The sequence below is a fragment of the Pteropus vampyrus genome, unplaced genomic scaffold (assembly GCF_000151845.1).
Source record: "Pteropus vampyrus isolate Shadow unplaced genomic scaffold, Pvam_2.0 Scaffold16, whole genome shotgun sequence".
NCBI classification, from domain to species: Eukaryota; Metazoa; Chordata; class Mammalia; order Chiroptera; family Pteropodidae; genus Pteropus; species Pteropus vampyrus.
The window spans coordinates 9,209,605-9,235,280 of NW_011888797.1; the positions used below are offsets into that span (position 1 = coordinate 9,209,605).

At 47.7% G+C, this 25,676-nt stretch overlaps 1 protein-coding gene across 20 annotated transcripts in view; it reads left to right on the top strand.

The window, feature by feature from the left end:
• The window catches only part of LOC105311254 (apolipoprotein L6-like), a 29,317-nt gene extending 11,382 nt beyond the window's left edge, over window positions 1-17,935 (top strand). For 3 of the 20 annotated variants that reach the window (XM_023527364.1, XM_023527358.1, XM_023527363.1), the window contains 8 exons: window positions 839-972; window positions 1,544-1,769; window positions 2,872-2,988; window positions 7,160-7,214; window positions 7,292-7,404; window positions 9,094-9,202; window positions 13,927-14,758; window positions 15,805-17,935. In XM_023527364.1, the coding sequence (XP_023383132.1) occupies window positions 7,347-7,404; window positions 9,094-9,202; window positions 13,927-14,758; window positions 15,805-15,972 (1,167 nt within the window). In that variant the 5' untranslated portion in view covers window positions 839-972; window positions 1,544-1,769; window positions 2,872-2,988; window positions 7,160-7,214; window positions 7,292-7,346 and the 3' untranslated portion in view covers window positions 15,973-17,935. The other 17 variants (XM_023527367.1, XM_023527365.1, XM_023527361.1 and 14 more) reach the window with 16 other exon arrangements.
• The last annotated feature ends 7,741 nt before the right edge of the window (window positions 17,936-25,676 follow it).

A 25,676-nucleotide genomic window follows, 5' to 3' on the forward strand; every position in this document is an offset into this window, starting at 1 on the left:
AAACGGTGCTTGTTTATTAACAGGAGGAATTCTCTAAACCCCCCGATGAGTGTACCTGGGATATTTTTGAAATACTTCCCAAGGTACAGAGTTCTCTTTATCTGTAAATTGTCCTTCCTCCCTGACCTCTTTTGTCTGTGGCTAACCCAGGGCGCTGAATCACCCAAGGAATAAGCAAAGGACCACAAGTCCTCGGGGAGGGGAGAAACGGATATGACCTACGGACGTCCCCACCGCAGGAGCAGGAGCGTGGCGCGGAGTCTGGGAACACGAGCAAACGGAGGGACACGTCAGAGGCAGCGTCCCAACTGCAGCTCCTCCCCGTCGTGGCCAAACTGCGGCCCGACGTGGCACGAAAGGACCCAGTGGGTGAAGAAGGCAGCTGGGACAGAGAGGGCTGGGCCGGGGCAGGACACCATGTGGCTGGTTAGGTAGAGAGAGGGCCTGAGACACCACCTCCCTGTGCGTGGAGACAGGGGTTCTACAGAAAGTCACCTCACAGGGCGATCTGGTCGTGGCGGGGAGTCACGCCGCGGGCCTGTCGCCGTAGTAAAACGCCTGTCTTTGCCTTCAGCACGCCCCGTCCAGTTTTTGTTTCTGTGCATGTGGGTTAAGGCACCTCTGACACAAGCGGGAGCCGCCCTCAGGCGAGCAGAGTCCTGCTGCCCGCCCTGCGATGCAGTCCGGCCCCGCCTTCTCCCTCCTTCCTGTCTCGTCCTCAATACCAAACGCATAAAAGAAGCTGCGAACTTGTTCTCCAGAGCCTTTGCGTTCTCGGGCCCCGGCATTTGCCGTCAGTTTTTTGGCACAAATAAACTCGCATAAATTTTTTTTACAGGTGTGGATGTTTCTTCTGTCGACATCCCTCCTTCTCGGCCCTGTCCAGTCCTTCCTCGCCCCCAGCACAGCTCTCCAGGGCCTGAGCAAGTCGTGGGAGAGGGCTGAAGACTGAGGGCTGGGGACCTCCGAGAGGTGGGAGCCTGTCCCCAGGGCAGGGGTGGGAGGATGCAGGTGTGGCTGAAATCAGAACACCTGCCGGCCGCTCCTCCGAGCTGAGGTGGCCCCACGGAGCCGGCAGAGAGCAGGCTTCAACAGCAGGAGGCAGTGGACACCCGTGGGAAGGCGGGACTAAGGAGGCCTCGGTGCATGCCAGTAAGACCACAGGGGGACGACACAGGGACCTGCGGTCAGAGGCCATCTTGGAGCACAGCAAACCTTTAAGGGAAGAGAAAAGGCCCTGATAGAAAACTGAAGCTGCGTTTGCCTAAACCTTCACCCCCAAATGACTGACTTTACCTGAAAGAGTGTGTTTTAAGTCACAAGAGACGGAGGCAGGTACCTTAAGGCAGGTTTGTTTCTTTTCAGCAAGTCGAGGGCCCTGAGGGAGGGTCGATGAGTTTTAGGATGTGAAGCGACTCCATCCTTCTGCTCATCTGAGTGCATAGGGCGCGGGCTTGTTCTCTGTCTCACACGTGAGCCACGTTTCCCTCACGTGACCGGTTATTTTGCTCACCCAGCCTCTCTTGGGGCTGTCGTTTCACAGGAGCTGCTGTGGTGTAAACACTACCCATAATCCAGTGGCCAGCCTGATTCCTGAGGCTCCCAGGGCAGAGGAGAAGCCACAACATCTGGATCTGCTGCCAGAGAAAACAGCAGGAAGGCCGGACAGCTCGCCGCCTCTGCCTCAAAGTCGGGGAGGCTGGGATGCAGGGCTGGAAAGGCTCAGTGGCCCACCAGCCTCTCATTCCTGCTGACAGGGCCCAGGGGACGTGAGTCAGCACCCCCGCTGCAAAGCCAAGACTGGCTGGGTGGGCAACATCTTCCACAAGGCAACAGCTCCCGTTGTGGCCTCATAGAGGGCTCGGGAGAGGGTGTGAGGACTTCTGGGCTTGTACATGAGAATTACACGGCCCCAGGTCCCAGTATAGGCTCATTCCCACAGGCCCTGAGTCTAGAACTGGTTCTGCCTTTCTTAGCCATGTGGCCATAGGGAGGCCACAAACCCTCTTGAGGCCTCAGTTTTCCCATCTGCAGAATGCGAGAGTCGGGACCACAATCTTGTATCTCAAATTGCTGGTGCCAGATGGGTTTCAATGTTTCGGAGTTTCTAGTTCTTTCAGTTTTTGGAAAGGTGCCGATATTACACATTACATAACATCCCACTGTTAATATTTCTGCGGTGAAACAATGAATATTCAAATTTAATGGGATACATAAAAACTATAAACTTGCGCTGGTTCAGATCATGTTTTACTACCCAAGGAATAACGGAAAAACCTTTCCTTTTTCAGAGCACTTTGCATTTCCCAATTCAGATAACAGGTATTGGAGCTTTAATGTCCACCTCACAATCATTCCAGCTGTCCATGATGAGTTTGCTGGGGGCTCATTCCACACCGAGCGTCAGCGTCACATGGCTTGCTCATGGCTCCTCACAATAGCTCTGTGCCCCAGGAGCTGTTTTAATACCCATCTCGCAGATGGGGAGTTGAGGCCAAGGCAGCTGGAGAAGCAGCTCTCAGTGACAGAGCTCCAAGGGCTCTGCTGGCCTTCAGAGCCCTTGCCTGCCCACCCACCCATTTCACAGCCAGGAACGGGAGAGGAGAGACTCAGCCTGTGACTGATTCAGCCATCCCTCTTCACTGCATACCTATCAGAGAAAGAATCGAAAGGGAAAGTAAAAAGGAAAGCCATTTCTCAGAAATTCCCCGTCTTCCTGAAAGTGTTGCTATGAGCACTGGCTTCTCTGTGCCTAGAAACTTATCATGAATCCAGCCAGTTTTGCAATTCCTGCCCAGAAGAGGCCAGCTGCATCCGCCTGCTTAGCAAAACCAGCTGGAGACTCTTACTTTCCCATTTGTCTTTCTGCAGCCCAGATGCTCGCAGTCTCCTGCCGGACTGGGAGTTCCCCAGAGCGCTGAGGACAGAAGACCCGAGGAGTCCTCTTCTCCATCAGGACCTGAGGCTACAGAGCTTCTTGGAGAGCAGGTGGGACAGCAGACAGAGGAGGGGGGCTGCTCTGGGGCCCGCGAAAGACAATGTGCTTAAGGGGTCGGATGCAGAAAAAGAGCTCGTCAGGGCGACCGGGGTTCAAACTCCCGTCCTGCTAGTTACTGACTTTGAAAGCTTGGGAAGGTCTGAAGCTCACATTCTTTACTGATAAATTGGGACAGGAATCTTTCCCTCATTGGTGATTTGAAGTTTAAATAGAAACATGATTAAGATTGTGATACAACCAACCAAATCTTCTTTTACTGATAAATTGGGACAGGAATCTTTCCCTCATTGGTGATTTGAAGTTTAAATAGAAACATGATTAAGATTGTGATACAACCAACCAAACTACATCTTCCCCTCCGTTGGCTGGGGACCCCAAGGCCCTAAATGAAGAAGGGCTGCCCCCCAGAATGTAGGGACTTCACTGGCCTCAGGCATTTCCCTGGACGTTCTAAGATGCAGAGCCAACCTGCCCGCCCCCTGGTGTTTCCTGGATTGTGAGTTTATTTGGGGAGCATCTCCAAGCCGTCTTTTCAGAGTAAGCCTCCTTTCTCACTTAGACTGTGTGTTTGAGGGAGTTGGTCTGAGGGGGAAGGGATGGTGGCAGAATTCGGCGGGGCTCTGTACTTCCCCGAGCAGGCAAGCAAAGACTGTCAGAAACAGGAGCTCTCAAATGCATAATGCCGCTAATCCTCGCCCCTCCATCCCAGCACAGCCGGCCTCTCGGTCCACCGAGGTCCGTAGGAAGGGGATGGGACGATAGGATCAAAGAGCTTTGGGCTGTCACCTTTGCCCTTCCTCTGATAGGACTAAGGACTAATATGAAAAATGCGGGGGAGCATCCCAGGGTGCTGGTAAAGAAAGAGGCTCTAGACCAGGGTGTTTCAGCCTCAGTACCACTGACGTTTGGGACCGAATCACGCGTCGTGGGGACTGTCCTGTGTGTCACTTAGCAGCATCGCGGGCCTCCACCCACTAGAAGCTAGTAGCAGTGCGCGCTCCACGCCCCTCCCCCCTCAGTGTCTACAGACATTATCAGTACGCCCAGGAGGGAAAACTCACCCTTTGTCGAGAGCCGCTGTTCTGGATTCATATTGCTGTCCTAGCTGGAATCACGTTGGGCTCTTCCGTTTAACCAGTTGCATGATACTGACCTCCTGGTGCCTCCGTTTCCTCATCTGTAAAATAAGGATAATATTAGCATCTATCTCAGGGGGTCATTGAGAGGGCTGCAGATGTATAAAATAGTTAGAGGCATGTCTGGCACAAGTGAGCACAAAAAGATGAGTCATTTTACAGACCATGGGCACCTTGCAGCCACATCTCTCAAACCTAGCTTTATATACCAGGGAGGAAAAACGTTATTTTTCTTTGATGCATTAATTCGACCACAAAGACTATCCCATAGAAATAACCAAACATGTGGACGAACATTTCTATAACGATCAAAAATTCTTTATAAAACAAAAAGTATTTACAAAAAAAAAACACACACAACAAAAAGCAAAAACCTAAAGTGAAAGCAATCCAATGATTCAGCAACAGGGGAATTAGAAAATACGTAATAACACATCCATTACATAGCTTTAAATATCTGTTTGAAACTATTATAGGATATGAGGATCTGCTATGTTAAGTGACAAAAGTTCACACAAAACTCTATGAACAGCCTGAGTCTACATTTTTTTGCTTGTAAAATAAAATATTGACTGTTTATTTCTGTGTGGTGAGAGTACAGGTGAATTTTACTCTTTATTTCTAAATTTTCTATAGTAAATCTGTATTTAACGAAATAATTAGAAAAAAGAGTTACGATTTCCGTCCCTTCGAAATATGTTATGTTTTTGTTTTTAAGTAGAATGGGGAGAGGGAACGGGGAAGGAAGAGGATCTTGAGAGAAGGGATATTTAGGAAATACTGTTTCTGCCCTAAGCTCTGGGACCAAGTGCCAAACACAGAGGAGGAGATGAAAGGGGACGTGCCCTTTCCTAGTGCCACAAACTGGGTGGACGAAAGCCACAGAAACATATTCTCTCCCAGTCCTGGAGGCCAGACATCCCAGAGCCGAGATGGCAGCCCCGAGCTGCCGCCGAAGGCTCTGGGGAAGAATCGGTCATTCTTTGCCTCTTGCAGCTTCTGGTGGCCCTGGGGAATCCGTGCCTTGTGACAGCCTAACTTCAATCTCTGCTTCTCTGTCACCACATCACCTTCTTTTCTGTGTCTCTCTGTGTCCTCTCCTCTTCTTATAAGGCACCAGTCTTTGGATTTGGGGCTCCCTCTAAACCAAGGATAATTTCATCTCAAGCTCCTTAACTAATGACATCTGCAAAGACTCATTTCCAATAAGGTCATATTCTGAGGTTCTAAGTGGACATGAACTTGGGGGGGAAGGGGCAGTGCACATCGTTCAACCCATTACTAGAGAGAAACAGTCTTTAAATATTTTTGGTCTCACAGGTAGGCACATGGCAAAAATCATTGATACGAACAGTATGAAAGGGTAGACGGTGAAAAGGAAGCTTTCCTGTCATCCCTGCCCCTTAACAATCAGCATTAACTAGTTTCTTCTCTACACAAACACAGGCGTCTTTTTTGTATACACGTGGAAGCCTCTGTGCAGCCTTTGTACCCTGCCTTTGCATTTACCAGCGTGTACTGGAGATCTTTCCACATCTGTTCGTATAGATTTGCCTCATTTGGCCTAACAGCTGCATACTTTCATTGCTAGAGACACCTTAATTTATTTAGCCAGTCTACTTTAAACAAAATTCGGGTAGCTTTGAGACTTTAAAAAAAAAAAAAAACAACCTATGAATAATGCTACAGTGCTACCTTTCTTGGTATCTGCTTGCAATGGCTGGTTTTATTTATTGTTTTTTTTAAATAGACTTTATTTTTTTAGAGTCCTTTTAGGTTCACAGCAAAATTGAGGGGAAGGTGCAGAGATGTACAGAGATTTCTCACACACCCCTACCCCCCACCCCACACACAGCCTCCCTTATTATCAACACCCCCTCCGGAACCTATGTTGATGCATCGTTATCACCCAAAGTCCGTAGCTTGTATTAGGGTTCGCTCTTGGTGTAGCACACTTTATGGGTTTGGACAAATGTTTAATGACGCTTCTATCCACCCATAGAATAGTCTCCGTGCTCTAAAAGTCCTCTCTGCTCCACTTCTTCATCCCTCCCTCCCCTCCAGCCCTGGCGACCCCGGATCTTTCTACGGTCTGCAAAATTTTGCTTTTTCCAGAATGTCATAGAGTTGGAACCACACGGTATGTAGCCTTTGCAAACTGGCTTCTTTCACTTAGTGATATGCGTTTAAGGTTCCTCCTTGTCTTTTCATGGCTTGATAGCTCATTTCCTTTTTGCGCTGAATAATATTCCGTTGTCTGGACGGACCACATTTATCTATCCATTCACCTACTGAAGGACCTTTTGATGGCTTCCAAGTATTGACAATTATGAATACAGTTGCTATAAACAGCCCGTGCAGGTTTTTGTGTGGACGTAAGTGTTCAACTCCTTTGGATAAATACGAAGGAGCGTGATTGCTGGCTTCTATGGCCAGAGGATGTTTAGTTTTATAAGAAACTGATCAACTGACCTTCGAAGTGGCTGTGCCGTTTTTCATTCCCACCAGTAACGGATGAGAGTTCCTGTGGCTCCACATCTTCGCCAGCCATTGGTTTTGTCAGTGTTCCGGATTTCAGCCATTCGAAGAGTTGTGTGCCATTGTTTTTTTAAAGTTTTAATTTTGAGATAATTATAGATTCACACCCAGTCGTAAGAAATGCACGGAGAGATCTCAAGGATCCTCTTTACCCAGTTTCTCCACCAGTAACATTTTTACAAACCCGTGGTATTAAACAGCACAGCCAGGAAACGACATGGACCCAGACCCCCGACCTTGCTCAGATGTCACCAGCTCTACTTGCACTCATTTGGGGTGTGTGTGTGTGTGTGTGTGTGTGTGTGTGTGCGTGCGCGCGCGCGCTTAGTTCTAAGCAATTTTTCACACACACAGATCAGCATGGTCACCACCACAATTAAGATACAGGACCCCTCCATCACCAGGACCCCATGTGTTATTCTTTCATAGATGCAACTACTATTCCATCATCTTTACTGAGACAGGCATTTTTCTCACTATTTCACAGGTGAGGAAAGGGAATCTGAGAGCAGCGAGTGAATTTTCGTAACATCACAGAACCGGTAAGTGACAGAGAAGCTTCCACTCTGCTTTCCCGTACTGTCTCTAACCGAATTCTAAGGTCATTGTTCTCCTCCAGCAAGGCAAAACAGCTCTCCTCGGCCAGACACCCTGTCACTCTGAATACAGGAAAGATGAAAGACACCCCTCTGAACAAGGCAACAACAGGGGCATCTCAGATAAGATGCCAAGGTAAGCTTTCCTCCATCCCAGCCACCTTCATGAAAGGGTAAAGCAGAATTCAGCTGATGTCTTTGTAAGAGAACGATGGAAAGCAGAGTGACTCGGGACGTTTAAAAGTACAAGGATACGCCAAGACAGGGCCAGCACACACAAACAGTGCACGTGGATTCTAGAATGCCACTGCTGGTTCTCCCGCCCCTCACCAACTGCTCCTTCTCCGTCTCTTGCTGTCTCCCCTTATTCCTGGCTTAAACATTAGCTTTCTCCAGGGTTCGGTCTCGGACTGCTCTTGGCCTTTATTATTTCTGTCTCCCTATGGTTCACATGCAATGTTGTGGCTTTAACGATTTTCTACACCGATAGCTCCCAAATTTAATCTCCCGCCCAGAACAAGACATCCATCCACTGCCTGTTCAACATCACTTGGATATCTAACTGTATCTCAAACTTAACCACACCCGCCCCAACTGAGCTCTGTTACGTGCCCAGAAAACCTCCTACCTTTCCCATCTCAGTAGATAGCATCTTCACCGTAACAGTCCTTCAGGACCCCAAACTTGAGTCATTGACTCTGTTCTCCCCTATCCCACATCCACTGAAAAATCCTATGGATTTCTTGAAATCCAATCATTCTTATAATTTCTACCAACCTGATTCAAGCGGCTGTCACCTCTTGCTTCGACTAGTGCAATAGTCCCCAACTGGTCTCCCTATTTCCTTGCTTGCAAACCTGGAGTCTGTTCTCCAGCCTAAGCGATTATTTTAACATGTAAGTTAGATCTGGGCCGCTGCTCGCCCATATGGTGCCTCAGTGCTTATTTGGAAAATCCCACTCACTAGTGGATGGATATAGCTATGGACAAATAGCTTTCTAAATGGATGACAATCAATCAATCAATCAATTAAAGTGTTCTTTTTCTCCAGATAGACACAGCACTTCCCCCATCCCTGGCCCCCAGGTTTCACCACTGAGTAGATTCTGGGATGGATTTTGGGTACCACTTGTATGGTCAGACAGGACCTTTTGCAGTTCCCATAATATTATTTTGTCCCTGGGAATATAATTTATACAAAAGGGACCTATAAACTGTTGCCTTGCCCTGCAAAGATGATCTTTTAATCATTATAATCAATTTGTTCATAATAACCAATGGTTGGAAACAACCCAAATATATCAACTGATAGAATAGATAGATAAACAAATTGTAGCATATGTATAATAGAATACTGCATAGCAGCCGTTTTAAAAACAACCGGCACTCACAACAATGTGAGTGAATTTCACAGACATCATATTGAGTGAAAGAAGCCAAGCAAATGACTCTATTTCTATGAAGTTCAAGAAAAAGCAAACTAAGCAGTGGTTATAGAACTCAGAATAGTGGTTACCTCTGGGGAGGGGTGAGTATTGACTGGGGGCGTTTCCAGGAAAACTTCTGTCCTATATCATGATCTGCGTGGTGATTATTCAGGTGTATATATGTGTCAACAGTTATTGAGCTCAGGGCTTCGATTTGCATCCTTATCATTTATCAGCTATACCTCAATATAAAATGTAAAACCAAAAGTTTATAAATACTTAGCACATAAGCGTTTCATTATTAACTTGATTTCACATAATCAAAAATCCCTTCACACTTGAATTTCATGAGGTTTCACGGCACCTGCAGAAACCTTGTTTTCCATGTTTCCAACCAGAAAATCACTTGACTCCTGAGGACACCTGTAATTCTCTGACGGACAAGATGAGCACGTCCCTGGTGCCGCAGAGGCTGCTGGACAACCAGGCTGGTGTCGATTTGCAAAGGTAACCCAGACCGTTCTGTCCTTGAAGGAACGGGCCACTTCTGCTGATATATGAAAAATGGGTCCTACGACCATAACATGGGACCTGTCTTCCCACCGGCCTCCACCACACGTACAAAGATATAGTCTCCTAGGAAAAAAATATTCCACAGGGTAAACCAAATATTTTGGAGAGCAAGTCAAAATCTAGTCAGGTATATGACATTGGGCAATGGGACTCCAAGGGCATAAATTGTCGCCCTTGGGGACCTCACCTCTATGAGGCCCGTGAAACAGGAGCTCAGTGTGTTTGGCTCACATATCGCCAAGAAAGCCCTGTGGTGCTACTGCGTGGATGAAGTTAATCCCAGTTACCTGTTAGTCAGCAGACGCCGAATCGCCAGCCCCCAGCACAATGTGGACAATCAACGGATGTTCGCTGAGTTAGGTAAAGCCAAGTGTGTTGTACCTCATAGAACCAGACTGCAATCTGACACTGTGTCAGTAGGCATGGCTGCCTAATACAGGATGTGTTGAGGCCAAAGTGTCCATATTCGAGGCATTTGGTTTAGTTAGAAAACATAAGAAGCCGAGCTTCCATTAGCAATCAACAGTATTAAAAATAAAACTTGAGAGTTAACGCCAAGTGATGTTGTCAACATTTGCAGCAACGTATCTATTTTTGCTCTTTGTCACGACAAACCTGAGCAAACAGCGGGATGAGGGTGGGCTGGGCTGTGGCGTCTGTAAAGTTTGGGGTTCCTCAGCAGGGTCTCTCTTCTCACCTTCATCCCTCCCTTTCATTTCACAGGTGAGGAAAGGGAATCTGAGAGCAGCGAGTGAATTTTCGTAACATCACAGAACTGGTAAGTGACAGAGAAGCTTCCACTCTGCTTTCCCGTACTGTCTCTAACCGAATTCTAAGGTCATTGTTCTCCTCCAGCAAGGCAAAACAGCTCTCCTCGGCCAGACACCCTGTCACTCTGAATACAGGAAAGATGAAAGACACCCCTCTGAACAAGGCAACAACAGGGGCATCTCAGATAAGATGCCAAGGTAAGCTTTCCTCCATCCCGGCCACCTTCATGAAAGGGTAAAGCAGAATTCAGCTGATGTCTTTGTAAGAGAACGATGGAAAGCAGAGTGACTCGGGACGTTTAAAAGTACAAGGATACGCCAAGACAGGGCCAGCACACACAAACAGTGCACGTGGATTCTAGAATGCCACTGCTGGTTCTCCCGCCCCTCACCAACTGCTCCTTCTCCGTCTCTTGCTGTCTCCCCTTATTCCTGGCTTAAACGTTAGCTTTCTCCAGGGTTCGGTCTCGGACTGCTCTTGGCCTTTATTATTTCTGTCTCCCTATGGTTCACATGCAATGTTGTGGCTTTAACGATTTTCTACACCGATAGCTCCCAAATTTAATCTCCCGCCCAGAACAAGACATCCATCCACTGCCTGTTCAACATCACTTGGATATCTAACTGTATCTCAAACTTAACCACACCCGCCCCAACTGAGCTCTGTTACGTGCCCAGAAAACCTCCTACCTTTCCCATCTCAGTAGATAGCATCTTCACCGTAACAGTCCTTCAGGACCCCAAACTTGAGTCATTGACTCTGTTCTCCCCTATCCCACATCCACTGAAAAATCCTATGGATTTCTTGAAATCCAATCATTCTTATAATTTCTACCAACCTGATTCAAGCGGCTGTCACCTCTTGCTTCGACTAGTGCAATAGTCCCCAACTGGTCTCCCTATTTCCTTGCTTGCAAACCTGGAGTCTGTTCTCCAGCCTAAGCGATTATTTTAACATGTAAGTTAGATCTGGGCCGCTGCTCGCCCATATGGTGCCTCAGTGCTTATTTGGAAAATCCCACTCACTAGTGGATGGATATAGCTATGGACAAATAGCTTTCTAAATGGATGACAATCAATCAATCAATCAATTAAAGTGTTCTTTTTCTCCAGATAGACACAGCACTTCCCCCATCCCTGGCCCCCAGGTTTCACCACTGAGTAGATTCTGGGATGGATTTTGGGTACCACTTGTATGGTCAGACAGGACCTTTTGCAGTTCCCATAATATTATTTTGTCCCTGGGAATATAATTTATACAAAAGGGACCTATAAACTGTTGCCTTGCCCTGCAAAGATGATCTTTTAATCATTATAATCAATTTGTTCATAATAACCAATGGTTGGAAACAACCCAAATATATCAACTGATAGAATAGATAGATAAACAAATTGTAGCATATGTATAATAGAATACTGCATAGCAGCCGTTTTAAAAACAACCGGCACTCACAACAATGTGAGTGAATTTCACAGACATCATATTGAGTGAAAGAAGCCAAGCAAATGACTCTATTTCTATGAAGTTCAAGAAAAAGCAAACTAAGCAGTGGTTATAGAACTCAGAATAGTGGTTACCTCTGGGGAGGGGTGAGTATTGACTGGGGGCGTTTCCAGGAAAACTTCTGTCCTATATCATGATCTGCGTGGTGATTATTCAGGTGTATATATGTGTCAACAGTTATTGAGCTCAGGGCTTCGATTTGCATCCTTATCATTTATCAGCTATACCTCAATATAAAATGTAAAACCAAAAGTTTATAAATACTTAGCACATAAGCGTTTCATTATTAACTTGATTTCACATAATCAAAAATCCCTTCACACTTGAATTTCATGAGGTTTCACGGCACCTGCAGAAACCTTGTTTTCCATGTTTCCAACCAGAAAATCACTTGACTCCTGAGGACACCTGTAATTCTCTGACGGACAAGATGAGCACGTCCCTGGTGCCGCAGAGGCTGCTGGACAACCAGGCTGGTGTCGATTTGCAAAGGTAACCCAGACCGTTCTGTCCTTGAAGGAACGGGCCACTTCTGCTGATATATGAAAAATGGGTCCTACGACCATAACATGGGACCTGTCTTCCCACCGGCCTCCACCACACGTACAAAGATATAGTCTCCTAGGAAAAAAATATTCCACAGGGTAAACCAAATATTTTGGAGAGCAAGTCAAAATCTAGTCAGGTATATGACATTGGGCAATGGGACTCCAAGGGCATAAATTGTCGCCCTTGGGGACCTCACCTCTATGAGGCCCGTGAAACAGGAGCTCAGTGTGTTTGGCTCACATATCGCCAAGAAAGCCCTGTGGTGCTACTGCGTGGATGAAGTTAATCCCAGTTACCTGTTAGTCAGCAGACGCCGAATCGCCAGCCCCCAGCACAATGTGGACAATCAACGGATGTTCGCTGAGTTAGGTAAAGCCAAGTGTGTTGTACCTCATAGAACCAGACTGCAATCTGACACTGTGTCAGTAGGCATGGCTGCCTAATACAGGATGTGTTGAGGCCAAAGTGTCCATATTCGAGGCATTTGGTTTAGTTAGAAAACATAAGAAGCCAAGCTTCCATTAGCAATCAACAGTATTAAAAATAAAACTTGAGAGTTAACGCCAAGTGATGTTGTCAACATTTGCAGCAACGTATCTATTTTTGCTCTTTGTCACGACAAACCTGAGCAAACAGCGGGATGAGGGTGGGCTGGGCGGTGGCGTCTGTAAAGTTTGGGGTTCCTCAGCAGGGTCACTCTTCTCACCTTCATCCCTCCCTTTCCCCACTGCAAGCCCCTGGCAACTGACTGATGAGAGGGATACCTGGAGACACTGATGGTCTCGGAGCTCGGCACCCCATTCCAAGCTCCGTCTCTACCGCGTGTGTTCCTTTGGGCAAGTCCTCTTTCCTCTCTGGGCTTCCGTCCCTCCCACTGACAGGTAAAGGAGGCAGCTCAGGCCCTCTCCAGGGTCCCTTCCAGCTCTGATCCTCTCCTCCGAGCCAGAGAGTCTGTGTCATCACCAAGCCTCCTGATTTCACCCTGAAGGAAAGGGACCGGTGGCATTCGGCATGAGGAAGGTACCTGAAGGAGTAGGCTTTGCTCTTGCTCCGATACTGCTCTCCCGTGAAGGATACACTCGGCCAGCTAAGCTGGCAAAGATCCCTTGATATTTTATACTATGAGATATTGGGGAAGGAGGGACGTGGACCCCTTTATTCTTAACTTCCTCCAGGAAGGACCAATCCTATCTGTTTGAGGGGGTCAATAAAGCTGGCCAAGTGCCAAGGAGAACGTTCAGAACATGAGTGATCATTACTTTGGCCCTCTCAACGTAACTCCTGATAGAAGCAAAGACACACGGTAGTAGCCAAACTCCAGGCCATCGAAGTGAAGGATGCACATTACAACACGGAGCCTCCTCCCTCCGGCTCACCTCCGGTATACAGAACTCCAGCCCCATACCTGGTTTCTTCTTTCTCCTACTTTTCCCAGACCTCTCCCTCCCTTAGTCCCAGCCTCTTATCTCGACTCGGATCTTAGCATTTCCCCATCGCCTCTTCCCAGTGAGAGTTTCATAGTCTCTCTGAACAAGGCTGAAAATGTCCCTCAGGATTAATCTACCTTCTCCACCTCTTTGGCCAAGGCTGCAGTTCTTCCCTGGGTCCCCCCAAATGCTGCTTCTTCTCTGTGTTTCTTCTCTTCATGGAACCAGCAGTTCCCAACAACTCTCTGGGACTTTCCAGGGCCAGGCCAGAGGTGTTGGAAGAGTTAGGGAGATGCAGAGAGGTTCAAAGTCAGGAGGGGGACGAACATCTGGGAACCACGCGAGCCTCAGAGTTTGGCTTTCCCATCTGGGAGATAGAAGAAAAATCTTTATTTCACTCATCCGCAGGGACGAGGATGACATTGCTCTGCGTGAGGATGTGGAGCAACAAGGCAGAGATCTGACGGCTGAAGAAAAAATATTTTTGGAAGAGTTTCCCAACTTTAAAGGGGAACTAGAAAGGGCCATAAGAAAATACCGTGACCTTGCGGACCACATCGACAAAATCCACACTACATTCACCAAGACCAACGTGGTGACCAACTCCATCTCTGTCGTCTCAGGAGCAATGAGCATCCTGGGTTTGGCCCTCGCTCCAGCAACAGCAGGAGGAAGCCTGATTTTTTCTGCTGTTGGTAGTGGTTTGGGGACAGTAGCTGGGGTCACCAGCACCGTAACCAGCATTGTGAAATACATTCACAATAGAGAAGTCCAAGCTCGGGTCAGCAGCCAAGAGTCCACTTGTGACCAAAACGTCAAGGAGGATATAAAGAAGGTATTTGATCTCCTGATGATGGGGAAGTCTCTTTACGACTATGAAAGAAACATCGAGGATATCCAGAAGAACTTGAGGGCCTTTCAGATAGCCAGAGCCCACCCACACCTGGCCACTGCTGCCAAGCGTCTCCTGACCACTGGCCAAGTCTCAGCCCAAAAGAGCAGGCAGGTGAAAAAGGCCTTTGGGGGTACAGTACTGGCGATGACCAAAAGTTCTCGCTTGTTGAATAGTGCGATGTTTGGCTTCAGTCTCGGCATGGACTTGAACACCCTCCGGAAGGACTTGGGGGAACTGAAGGAAGGAGCAAAGACGGAGCTTGCAGAAGAGCTGAGGGCCCGGGCTTCGAAGTTGGAAAGGAAGCTGACAGAACTCACCCAGCTCTATGAGAGCCTGCAGCAGAAGGTGAGGCTGTAATTTCACCCTTGGATGGGGCTGGAAGGAGGGAGAAGGTTTAACTGGGGCTTCAGGGCACCAAGGTTTATGGGAAGGGTGTTAAAGAAGCCGGCGAATGTGTGAAGTTTGCATGGATGTTTCTGAGGTCATGGGGTGTACGGTGGCCCTGAAGGTCCAAACAGTGTCAGACACTCTTGGAGATGATGGCGCCTGTCTTGGTCAGACTCGGTCATGCCTTTTATTTCTCCCTTGATGTTCCTTGAGGCCCCCAGACTGGGAAGAAGATCTTCCCAGTTGTACAGAAGAGAGCACTGAGCCATGGCGATTGAAATGTGTCCCCCTCACATTCATATGTTGAAGCTCTAAGCCCAGTGTGACTATTTGGAGATGGGACTTTGGGGATGTAATTGGGGATAAGGTCATAGGGGCTGGGTCATAAATCCCGTGGGACTGGTGTCCTTATAAGAGGAAGAGGAAACCCAAGAATGATCTCTCTCTACCTGCACCAGCACAGAGGAAAGGCTGTGTGTGAACACGGCGAGAAGGTAGACACCTGCGTGCCAGTCCGGGACTATGAGAAAATACGTTCCCGTTGTTTTCGGCCCTGCAGTCTGCGGTGGTGGCCTCGCGCTGACTGAGACAGGGGGCTCATGAGACTGGCCACGTTCTCCCAGCTGGGTGGAGGTAACGTCAAGATGACAAAGTTGGGGAGCCCGGATCTGGCCGCCATGCCCCACCCGAGCGCTCCGCGTTGTCTCATGCGGGGCTCTGTATTAAGTGCTGACGATAAGACAGAAGGGTGTTAACCTGAAAATAAAAAGCCCTGTCAAAGCGAGAGGCAAACGAGTGTTTACCTGAGATCAATAAGACTAGCTCTTCTGGAATCATTAATTCAGGCAGAAGTCAAAATGATGTCCCGGTCAGGAGACAGGGTATGTATGAGAAAGAGAAGGGGACAATCACATCAGTGGAAGGATGTGATTCCTTCAACTTTCTATTGGTGCAGATAACATAACGGAGTGATGTTCATTCTAGACAATGTTTTCCATTTTCAGCTCTGTCATCAGTCCGGCCGTCGTAAGCACCGCTTTCTTGTTAATATAGGGAGGAAGCCGCAAGAATTAAATGTTAAATCAAGCGGTATTCAGAGCCTGCAATGTGCCAGACCACGGGAAACCAGGGAACGAAAGAAGACCCTGCTGGGATTATTAATGAACCATTGACCCACGCCATGATGGGAAAAGAGTCTTCGAGTGGTACCCCACACAAAATAAACCTTCCCCAGGGACCCAAACCACGGAGAACCCATGGACCAAACGCCGAGGATTGCCAGCAGGCCTCCTCACTACATACCCATGCTTTCACACTACATGCCCTTAGCTTTCACGCTATATACCCATACCATCAAAGGAAAACAGGGAAACGACGTAAAGTGTGATTATAGAAACTAAGAATGACATATAAACTGAATTCTCTGAACACTCGGGGTCTTTGTCTTTTCTGTCTGTCTGTCTGTCTTTTTTTCTCCCAGTCTTTTCTCTCTGTGTCTCTGTTCCTCTCAGGCTCTCTCACTCTTTGTCTCTGAGAGGAGACCACACTGTGTCTATGGAGTGTTATCCCTTTTCTAACAAGCTTTCCTTTTGTCTCTAACTCTGGCGAGCTCTTGAATCCTTTCCTGAGCTCGGAAAAGAACTAACTAACTAACTCTTTCTCTGTCTCTGTCTCTGTCTCTGTCTCTGTCTCTGTCTCTGTCTCTGTCTCTGTCTCTGTCTCTGTCTCATTCTCTCTCTCTCTCTCTCCTCTCTGTCGAACTTGAATCTCGACTGGGGGGGATTCACCCTCTCTTGCATGCATCACTGTTATCTCCGTAAGCAGTTTTTGGGGGTGTAAGTTTGCTTAGGCCCCGTCTAAAGATTATTTTGCCCTGTTTCAACATTCCCGAGATCTGAGGCCTGGGACGTGCAGGGCGGTTCCCCTGGAATGGCGGCTCCAGGGGTGTTATCGTTCACAGGGTATGTTGTGTTCTCTCTTCTACAGCCTCTTCAGTTGCTTCTCTGCTCTCTTCCTCCCCGACCTGGGCAGTAATCACTTGGTAAGATCCTCCTTTGTTTGCCCACAAAAGAATGTCACTGAAACCTGCTCAACCAGATTCCGTTAGAAAGGTGAGAGGCCCTGTTGTCCCCACAACCCTGTTCTTGGAACACCTTAGGACACCAGAACCTGTAAGAACTCTCTAGGCTTCGAGCTCCCCTATCTTAAACATACGCATTTTGGTCGTTTTGCTTTATTTTAGCTGCTATTCTGAAAGTAGTTCATTGACATTAAATGTACATTTTTTTTTTTTTTTTTAATTCAGGAAAGGAAAAAATAGGGAGGAAGAAATAATGCACTAACCAAGGGTGACAACCGTTGCTCTTTTGGTGCGGGATTTTCTTCCTGTGCTTTTCCTGCTTTGGGGGTTCAAGTACTGGCTTTACCTAGTCGTCTTTAGACTGCCTGCTGGGGCCCCTGCCTCCAAGCTGCATTCTAAAATGGATTTTTTTCTGCAACCTACTGAGCTTTCTTTCTCATTCTCAATGCCCTCGTTTGCCTTGCAGATCTATAACTTTCTCTCTTGCTGTTTTCACTTAGCAGTGTTTCCTACCATTCGACGTTACACTGTTTTGATAGATGCTGTTTTTGAGGTGGCAAAATATCCTCCTGACTGTATGTACAATCTTTTAAGTAGACAGATATTAGTCATCACTCTTTCTCAAAACCGACTCAAAGTGGCTCATGCAGAAAAAGGAACTTATTGTCTCATGTACTTAAAAAGCTTAGGAGTACAGGTGGGCTTCAGGTGTGTCTAGAGCCAGAAGGTAAAAATGATGTCATCAGGCCTGTCTTTTCGTTTCTCAGACAGGTTTCCACCGCCCACAAGTAAGGCCCCAGGAGCCCCAGGTGTACCCCCTCCCCGCTGGAAAGGGGCGGGACAAAAGCCCAGGGACCCATTCTGATCCCTCAGGACTGGGTCACATACCTTTGCCTGCACTGGTTGCTAGGGAACTATATGGCTTGTGAATGGAGAAAATAGATCATGAAAAGCCACAACGAGTGCCCTGGATGGCCCTCCCCTTTCAGAAACATTTAGATCATTTCTAATTTCTCATTATACATGGTGGACAAATAAATATCTGTGTGCCAAAAGCTTGTTGTGTCATTACTAGAATTCTCTTCTCACAATAGCGTCCCTGACCTGGGATACCTAAAATAAAGAATGACCTTAGGAAGGAAAAGGAGGCGTCTTTTCCTCCAACAGTACAATGGTCAGACATATCACGGGAGATGTGGCAAAGATTTAAAAAACAGAGAGGAAAGAGGGCCATTGTTAGCATTTGGGACTATGGCTCTGACGGCCTTTGCTTTATAAATGTTCGGATCTAAGGGTTTCAAATACTTGTGATCCCATGCTCAGGCCATTGCGTTTTTTGCGTTTGTCGCTCTCATTTCCTTGTTTTAGGTTTTCATGAGCAGAGCTGTAGATAAACATTTAGTATTGTTCTCCTAGTGTGTGAGCATCCTTAAAGTTCTGAATAAACATTACCAGTAATAATGCCTGGCACAAAATAATCATTACGCTTGGACTTTTGTTGGGTTTTTTTGTTTTTTTTATTTTTGGAATGTCTGGAAGGAAAAAAAAAAAAAGAATGAATCAGAGAACAGAGATTTGAAACCCATCTCTGACACTTGTTTGTCTGGTCTCATGTATGAGTTTTGATTTCTTCAGCCATGACACACGTGTAACCTGAAAGCAAGCCACGACTCCATCGGGGTGTGGATTTGTCGTGTCCCATTCACATCAAGCTGAACCCCAGGATAGCTGGGGAAGTGGGGACAGACTCCAGTTAAGGTTGGGAGAAAATACCCTTGGCAGAAGTTCAAATCCTTAACGAAGCATTTGAGCCCATGTCAAAGGAGGCGAGAAAAGTTTATTCTTCCCTTTTCACCGACTTCTCTCGTTCCCAGACTCCCCTCCATGAGGGGAGAATCTCTGGAACTGACTCTTCTTCTCCCTCTCTCTGGCCCCTTGACACCCTTCCTGACTCACAGCCTAAGCGGCTATTCTGCCCTCTGCCTCCTAACGGGGAGGAGGCATGGGAACTCAACATTAAATCGAGCTATATGCAGTCTGCAATGTGCCGATCAGCCCTACTTGCAGACCACAAGGAAACCTACAGAACAAAGGAACATCGCTGCTCGGATGACTAACAAACCCTTTGCCCACACAGTGAAGGGAAAATCGAGTCTTTAAGTCGTACCCTATACAACAGAAACCCAACCATTCATCCCCCACGGCCAAAACCACGGGGAGCCTATGGAGCAAAGGCTGGGATCGCAAGCATGCCTCTCACGGCATACCCATGCTTTCACATTACAGACCCACATCATCAAAGGAAGACAGGTAAACGAAGTCTTTAAAATGTAATTCATAGAAACTAAGCATCACATATAAACGAAATTCCCGGAACACTTGGGGTCTCCCTCTCGCTCTCTCGATCCCTCTCCACGCCTCTCAGCCTCTTTCACTCTCTGTCTCTGACTGGAGACCACGCTGTCTGTGGAGTGTTCGTTATTCCTTCTCTGGTGAACTTTCCTTTTGTCTCTAACTCTGGCGGGCGCTAATGTCTTTCCTGCGCTCGGTCAAGAGCCCTCTCTCTCAGTGCAGGACTTGAGGCCCCACTCGAGGGGAGTCACCCCGTCCTGCATCACTCTCAGCCATGCCCTTGACTCCAAGCTGCTCTCTGGTCTACTGTGAAGCATCACCTCCTACACCATCTGGAGAGCTGGTGAACAAATGCCTTCGCCTCGTTATATCTCCCTGCTAGTAAAATCTTCGCACTCCTCACCAAGCAAAGCCCACTAATTCTCCATGCTGTTCGGAGCATCCCGGCCCCACCCCCACCCACCACTGTTCTCCTCTTTTTTGGGTTGAGTGGGGTTCTTCATGGGGCCCCTCCACCATGGTGAGGCAGACCACAGGTTCTGAGAAACCCATCAGCGCTGAGATGTAATCTATATTTTATTAAGATGAGGAAGATGTACATATTCACATGCCCCGATGAAAACGAAGCTATCAGTTCTCAGCTGCCGCTTGATACCACAACCAACACAAGTTCAAGGCTTTTCCAAATGTTAAACCTTCCAAAGTGGCCATTGAATTTGTTCTGCCAACAGCAGCAAGCAGGTGATCAACAGTGTGGCTCATGATCTGCCCTCCCCTACTAGAAGTAAATTAGGGATCTCAATCATCAAGCTGAACCCCAGGATAGCTGGGGAAGTGGGGACAGACTCCAGTTAAGGTTGAGAAACCTCACTTACCCAGATCCATTACCATCTGACTACCTATGGGTGGTCTCCAGGCACCTTTATGTATCATTCTGGCTCATCCTGGTCCAGCCTCACCAGGTGGCCCTTAAATTTGTGACCAAGTGCAAGCTGTTATCACCTATAAATCATACTCTCTTGGATCTAAAATCTAACTTTCGATCAAAAGAAAACCCGAAGGGCATCGTGTTTCAGTCAATGCACAAAGCTACACTCAAAGAAATAGCAACCTGGGGGAAAGTAGATTAGAAAGCAATTTGAACCCTCTCTTAGTCTCTCAAGAAAATGAGGTGCATGGTGGGGGTGAGGGGAAGGAAGGGAGAAATATTCTTAATTCATAGTTATAATTCAGCTACACAAAACCGCAATGGAAAACTAGGCTTCCTTTCGCTGATAGGTAAGGTCACACAGACTAGTACCGTTCAATATGGTAGCCACAAGCCTATCTGCTTCTGTAACTAAGCAGCATTTGAAATGTGGCAAGTCCAATTTAAGATGTGCTATCAGTGTAAAATATACACTAGATTTCAAAGACCTAGTATGAAAAAATATATTTAATATCGAATTAATAATTTTAATAATTTTAATTGGTCACATGTGAAATGATAACATTTTGGACGAATTATATATGGGGCTCGCATTATGGTTCTATTGGACAGCCCTAATGTAGACAATAACATTAAAAAGATGAAGATAATCGAAGGATGAATTGGGTTTTGGGGGATAGTAAATAGCACTTCTTTTCTCGCACTCAAGTTCGGAACCGATGAAGTAGACCGGGAGGCAGAGGCATGTGCACATGAACGTATCGGCTTGATTAAAGTTGTCGGAAGAGGTGGTTTTGTGTTGGTCGATCAAGTTGGCCTGCTGATACTTCACTCCTGAGTAGATGGTCTTGGCCCCCTGCCACATGCAGTATTGGACACCGGGGCCAGCCCTGTAAAGCGAAGGAGCACAGCACCCCAAACACTCTCAGAAGGCCAACAGGTCCCAAATCCATGCCAGTGCCCTTTGGACAAATTGCCCAACATGTAACTTGCTCACGCTTCCTTGGAGTTGGTAAGCAAGAGAATGGAGGGAGGCCAGGGGTGTTACTGAGGTGGAAGTCCTCCACATGGAAACCAGAGTAGGGAATAAGTGATTCTCCCAATACTGCCTAACCTTTTAATAATGCACTGAATTTAACCGTACGTCCATGGTCAGCAGTGACAATCAATCTTCCAGAGGAACAGCCCCGCTCCCAGCTTCATCCAGCTACTGGCTCGGCACCAGTCGCTTCCGTCTGAATCATCCTGGGTCTGCTGTTGGGCAGTATAAAGTTTTCTGCCAAGAGGTTTTGGAATGGGTTAGATCAGAACGTTAATTAATCTCAAGGTCTCTCTTTTCCCATTTCCCACCCCAAATGCTATCAAGCCATGTCCAATATAGCTCTTCAGAGATCTTGCAATGAGATCAAGATTCAGCATAAAGATAGTCCAATAGCAAAAGGCCAACGAGAAGAAACCTTATATTGCATACAAACTCCCTCCATTGCAAATTTCCCAGGGAGAAATATTAAAATTCGATCTCCTTGCAAATTAAAGTTTAAAGGAAGTAGTCTGAAATCAAATTGCGATGCCCTTGGGAGCTAAAAACTCAAAGAAATCAAAATCTCTTGAAGTCCAAAAGCATCAGAGTCCAAAAGCAAAGTCTCTTGTAGAGTCCAATGCAGTTTCGGAAGTCAAAGAAATCACCTTCCCCAAAGTCTTTTGTCCAGTTTCAGCTAAAAGCGTTCTTTTATTTAAGTTTTTAAGCTTAAGAACAATTCCAAACATACAGAAGAGCTCAAGATTCGTACAAAGAACTCTCGAGTACCTTCACCCAGATTTGCAGCCATTAAGATTTTGTCCCTTTGCCAGTTATCAAGTTACTGCACCTCAGCTCCAAATCCACCCTCGAGTGCACTGTGTGTGAACTTGGAGCTGGACCCTCCTGACCTTCCCCCTTTGCCAGCTGGCGCCATGTCAGCCTCCGTCAGTAGAGGGTGCTCTGCAGGAGGCAGAGGCTGCTCGGCGTGTGCGCGTGGCCTCATTCCCACGGGGCTCAGCCATCAGGTGGAACGCCAGTGGAGATCACCTCCAGTGAGTTCAGCATCACCCCAGAGGCAACTTCCTGGTGAGTGCCATGGGAACCCCATGAGATGTTCCCACCGGAAACTTTCCCTGAAGGTGGCTTCTGCCCCTTGGGCTCTCAGGAGGTCACCTTGTGAGTTTTGCCAGTCCTCCAGGGGGCAGGTTTCAGCCTATAGCTTTGGCCTGCAGCAGCTCAGCAAACTTCTCTGTGTCCAGTCCTTCTGAAAATATTATTTGTAAAAGCTACCACCCTTAGTCTGGGTGTCTTAACACCTAAAGCATGGAGGAGCTTACGTGATGAACCCATCCAGCACAGTGAAGCATGCCTTGGAATCCAGAAACAAGGCTGAGGAATTCAGGGTTGTACCCTCTCTTGGTCCAGAGGTGGATCAAAACATCATTTGAAGATAAGAATAGAAAAAATAAATAAATAAAAATTCAAGAAAGAAAAGAGTAGAATTTGGGGGAGCTAGATGAACACGGCCTACCCATGCGTGGCACTAACGATGTTCTGTTTTTATTTTTTAAAGTAGGTACATGCAATTCCCTTTTGCTTTTTTAAAGAACTGGAGTAAAACATACATAATATAAAATTTACCATTTAAATTCAGTGACTTTAGAGTACATACATATTGTTACGCAACTGTAGAGTGAACTCAGAACATGGCCCCTCCACGTACTCAGAAGGCAGACGGCCGTCCTGCCTGCGGCCAGAAGGAAGGCAGTGCACAGAGTTCTCGGCAGCGCCTGCTCCCAAGGGCGTTATCTGCTGTCCCCATGGACACTATCTGCTTGTTCTGCTCAAGAACGTGGCTGGTCCTCCGTTCTCACGGAAGGATGCTATCTGCTTCTGTAACTAAGCAGCACATCTGGCTCCAATCCGCCTAAGAAGGCAGCGGCTCCCCCAGGGAGGGGGATGAGACGTTGCCTGGCTTCGGCCGGTACCTTTTCCTGCAGTTCCGACCGGCCGCTGCTGACGCTTACCTGCCCGTGAGTAATAACCGGCATGTCGCACCCGCTGGTCCTCTCAGGTGGTTTTTCCGGACTATCCCAGGTGCAGGAACCTAGCCAGGTGCTCCTGTGTTAGAACTGGCGTAGCCGGCCGTGTATTCCAGAAAGAATCCCAGTTGAGTCGACCTGGAGTGAGGGGGAGGACACGCCTCGTTGGTTCTGCGGAGGGGAAATCCCGGGTGGGCCTCTGGGTCCATGCTGCTTGAGGTGGCAAGCCTTTTAGATTCTTGGGGCCCACCGAGGGAATGGGGGAACGTCCCCACCACACCTATGGGCCTCTTACAGGTTCTACTGAAAGTAGAATTGTGTTCTTTCAAAAAGGAGGAGCCACGGGCCGTAGCAGCTGCAGGGGTGCGGAGGACTGGCCCCTCCTGGGACGCTGCGTGAAGCCACCGCCGAACAGTCGCAGGCCGAGGAAAGGGCGAAGCAAGTGTTAGAGGAAGTCAGGCTGGAAAGAGACCTGCGAGTCACACAGGCCAATAACGAGGACATTCTGGGACGACAGTTAGAACGGACTAGCAACAACCACAGGACCCAGGCTGCCGCCTTGCAGAAGTTCGGGGGTGAAAGCTAACGACCAGTCATCGCACAGCCCAAATGGAACCTAGGTAGGTGGGACCCCCAGCAGGGAGTGAGTCTGGGTCAGATGAGCAAACAGAGGTGTCCCTCCCAGGGGAAGCCACATGTGAGTCTCCCGCCTGCCCGCCCGGTGATGGTTCAGCCGGAACGCCCTGAGGGGCAAGATGCGAGGAACCCGCCTGCTCTCCTTAACCCCCTCACCCCCTTCCCTCTTCTTACCTCTCCTCACCCCCCTCATCCTCCCTCTCCTCCCCTCCCCCATCTACGCACCTGCGCCCAGCCACACGCGTCGCGGAGCTGGTAGAGCTGGCTGCCAGGTTCCGGAGGAATGATCGGAGTTCATCGGGGGTGGCTACTCCACCTCTGGGACACCTGTGTGATGGCACAATACTGCCCGAGGATGAATTCACCCGGATGTGCTCCGTCAGCACCACACAAGCTGCGCTTGCACCCACGCGGACGCACGGCGATTCCACACGCAGGAAGCGCGCCCGGCTGAGCTGGCCCTTGGCGTGTTGCCAAGTGCCTCGGCCAAATGAAGGCGATTTGCCGGTGGCCCAGCCATGCGGGCTAACCCTGCTGGAACTGCAGGTGTTCCTTAGGGAGATGGGGATGTGGCGTGCTATTTATAACGAACCATTTGAGGGCTCTGATGTGGTGCCATTACCTGCAGGTATGCGGCGCCGCGGCATCCGGGCGGCCCCACTGGCCCATTATGGTGCTTCGGTGCCTGTCCTGCCCATCCTACTCGGGAGGACAATCGAGGCGGCAGCACAGGCTCTTGCCCATTTGGGGGAAATCGAACTGGCCAGGCAGAAACAGGGGGCCTGACGGGTCCGGGGGAGAGAGAGAGAGTCACTTGTGGGTGTGCAGGCGGAAAGTAAGGATGGCTCGGTAAAGGTGACCAGGAGGCAACTATGGATGGATCTGATAAGGACCGGGGTTGACCCAAAAAAGATTGATAAGCACCTCAATACAGTACTGGTAGCCCCGTGGTGGCAGCTTAAACTGGAGCAGAAATTCCAACCTCGACAGGCAGGCGGCTGTTCACACCTTGGAATGGACCTCAAGCGGAGGACACACTCGACCCTCTGATCCGTGTCTGGATGACGCTTTGCAGGACTAGGACACATCTAAAATAGTCGCCCAGACAGTTAAAGTCAACTCGCCTTTACCTGGGAAGGACAACAATGGGCCTTCACTGTCCTACCGATGGGGCATCTCCACAGCCCCATCATTTGCCTTGGTTTTGTGGCTGAGGATTTGACTGGCTGGCCTAAACCCTCCACCATACAATTGTGCTGTTATATTGATGATGTCATACTCAACTCTGACTATACTCACAGCAAGCTGTACCTGTAAAACCTCAACGGCAAATGAAATACTTCTAGAGGTTATAAAATATATTCATAAATTCGCCAATCTAAAAGATGTTAATTGCTCACTTTCTAATTGCCGTTAGAAACTGAAGTCTCTGAGAGTTAATAATTCGTATTAGAACTGAAAGGGAAACGTATATATTTAGTAACTGAAGGGATAGAGTTTAGAGGTTTATTTTAAAGGAGATTAAAGGAAAATAATTTGTCCTAAAGTTGGTTATTTCCAAATGAGTAAGAAGCAGCAAACCAAAGGGATGAAGAAAGTTACAGAAGAGAAATCTTGAAAGAGGAAACTTTATATATGGTTAAGCTAAACAAGATTGGAAATAAATTTAAATGTCAAAAGCAGGCTAATACAAAATCAGAGTTGTGTTTTCTCCTGCTGCTAAATAAGACGGTTTCTTGAACTATTGGTGTGCTACTGATATTATGGAAAAAGTTTACGCCTAAAAAAAAAAAGTTTCTGTGTTTTATCAAAATAAT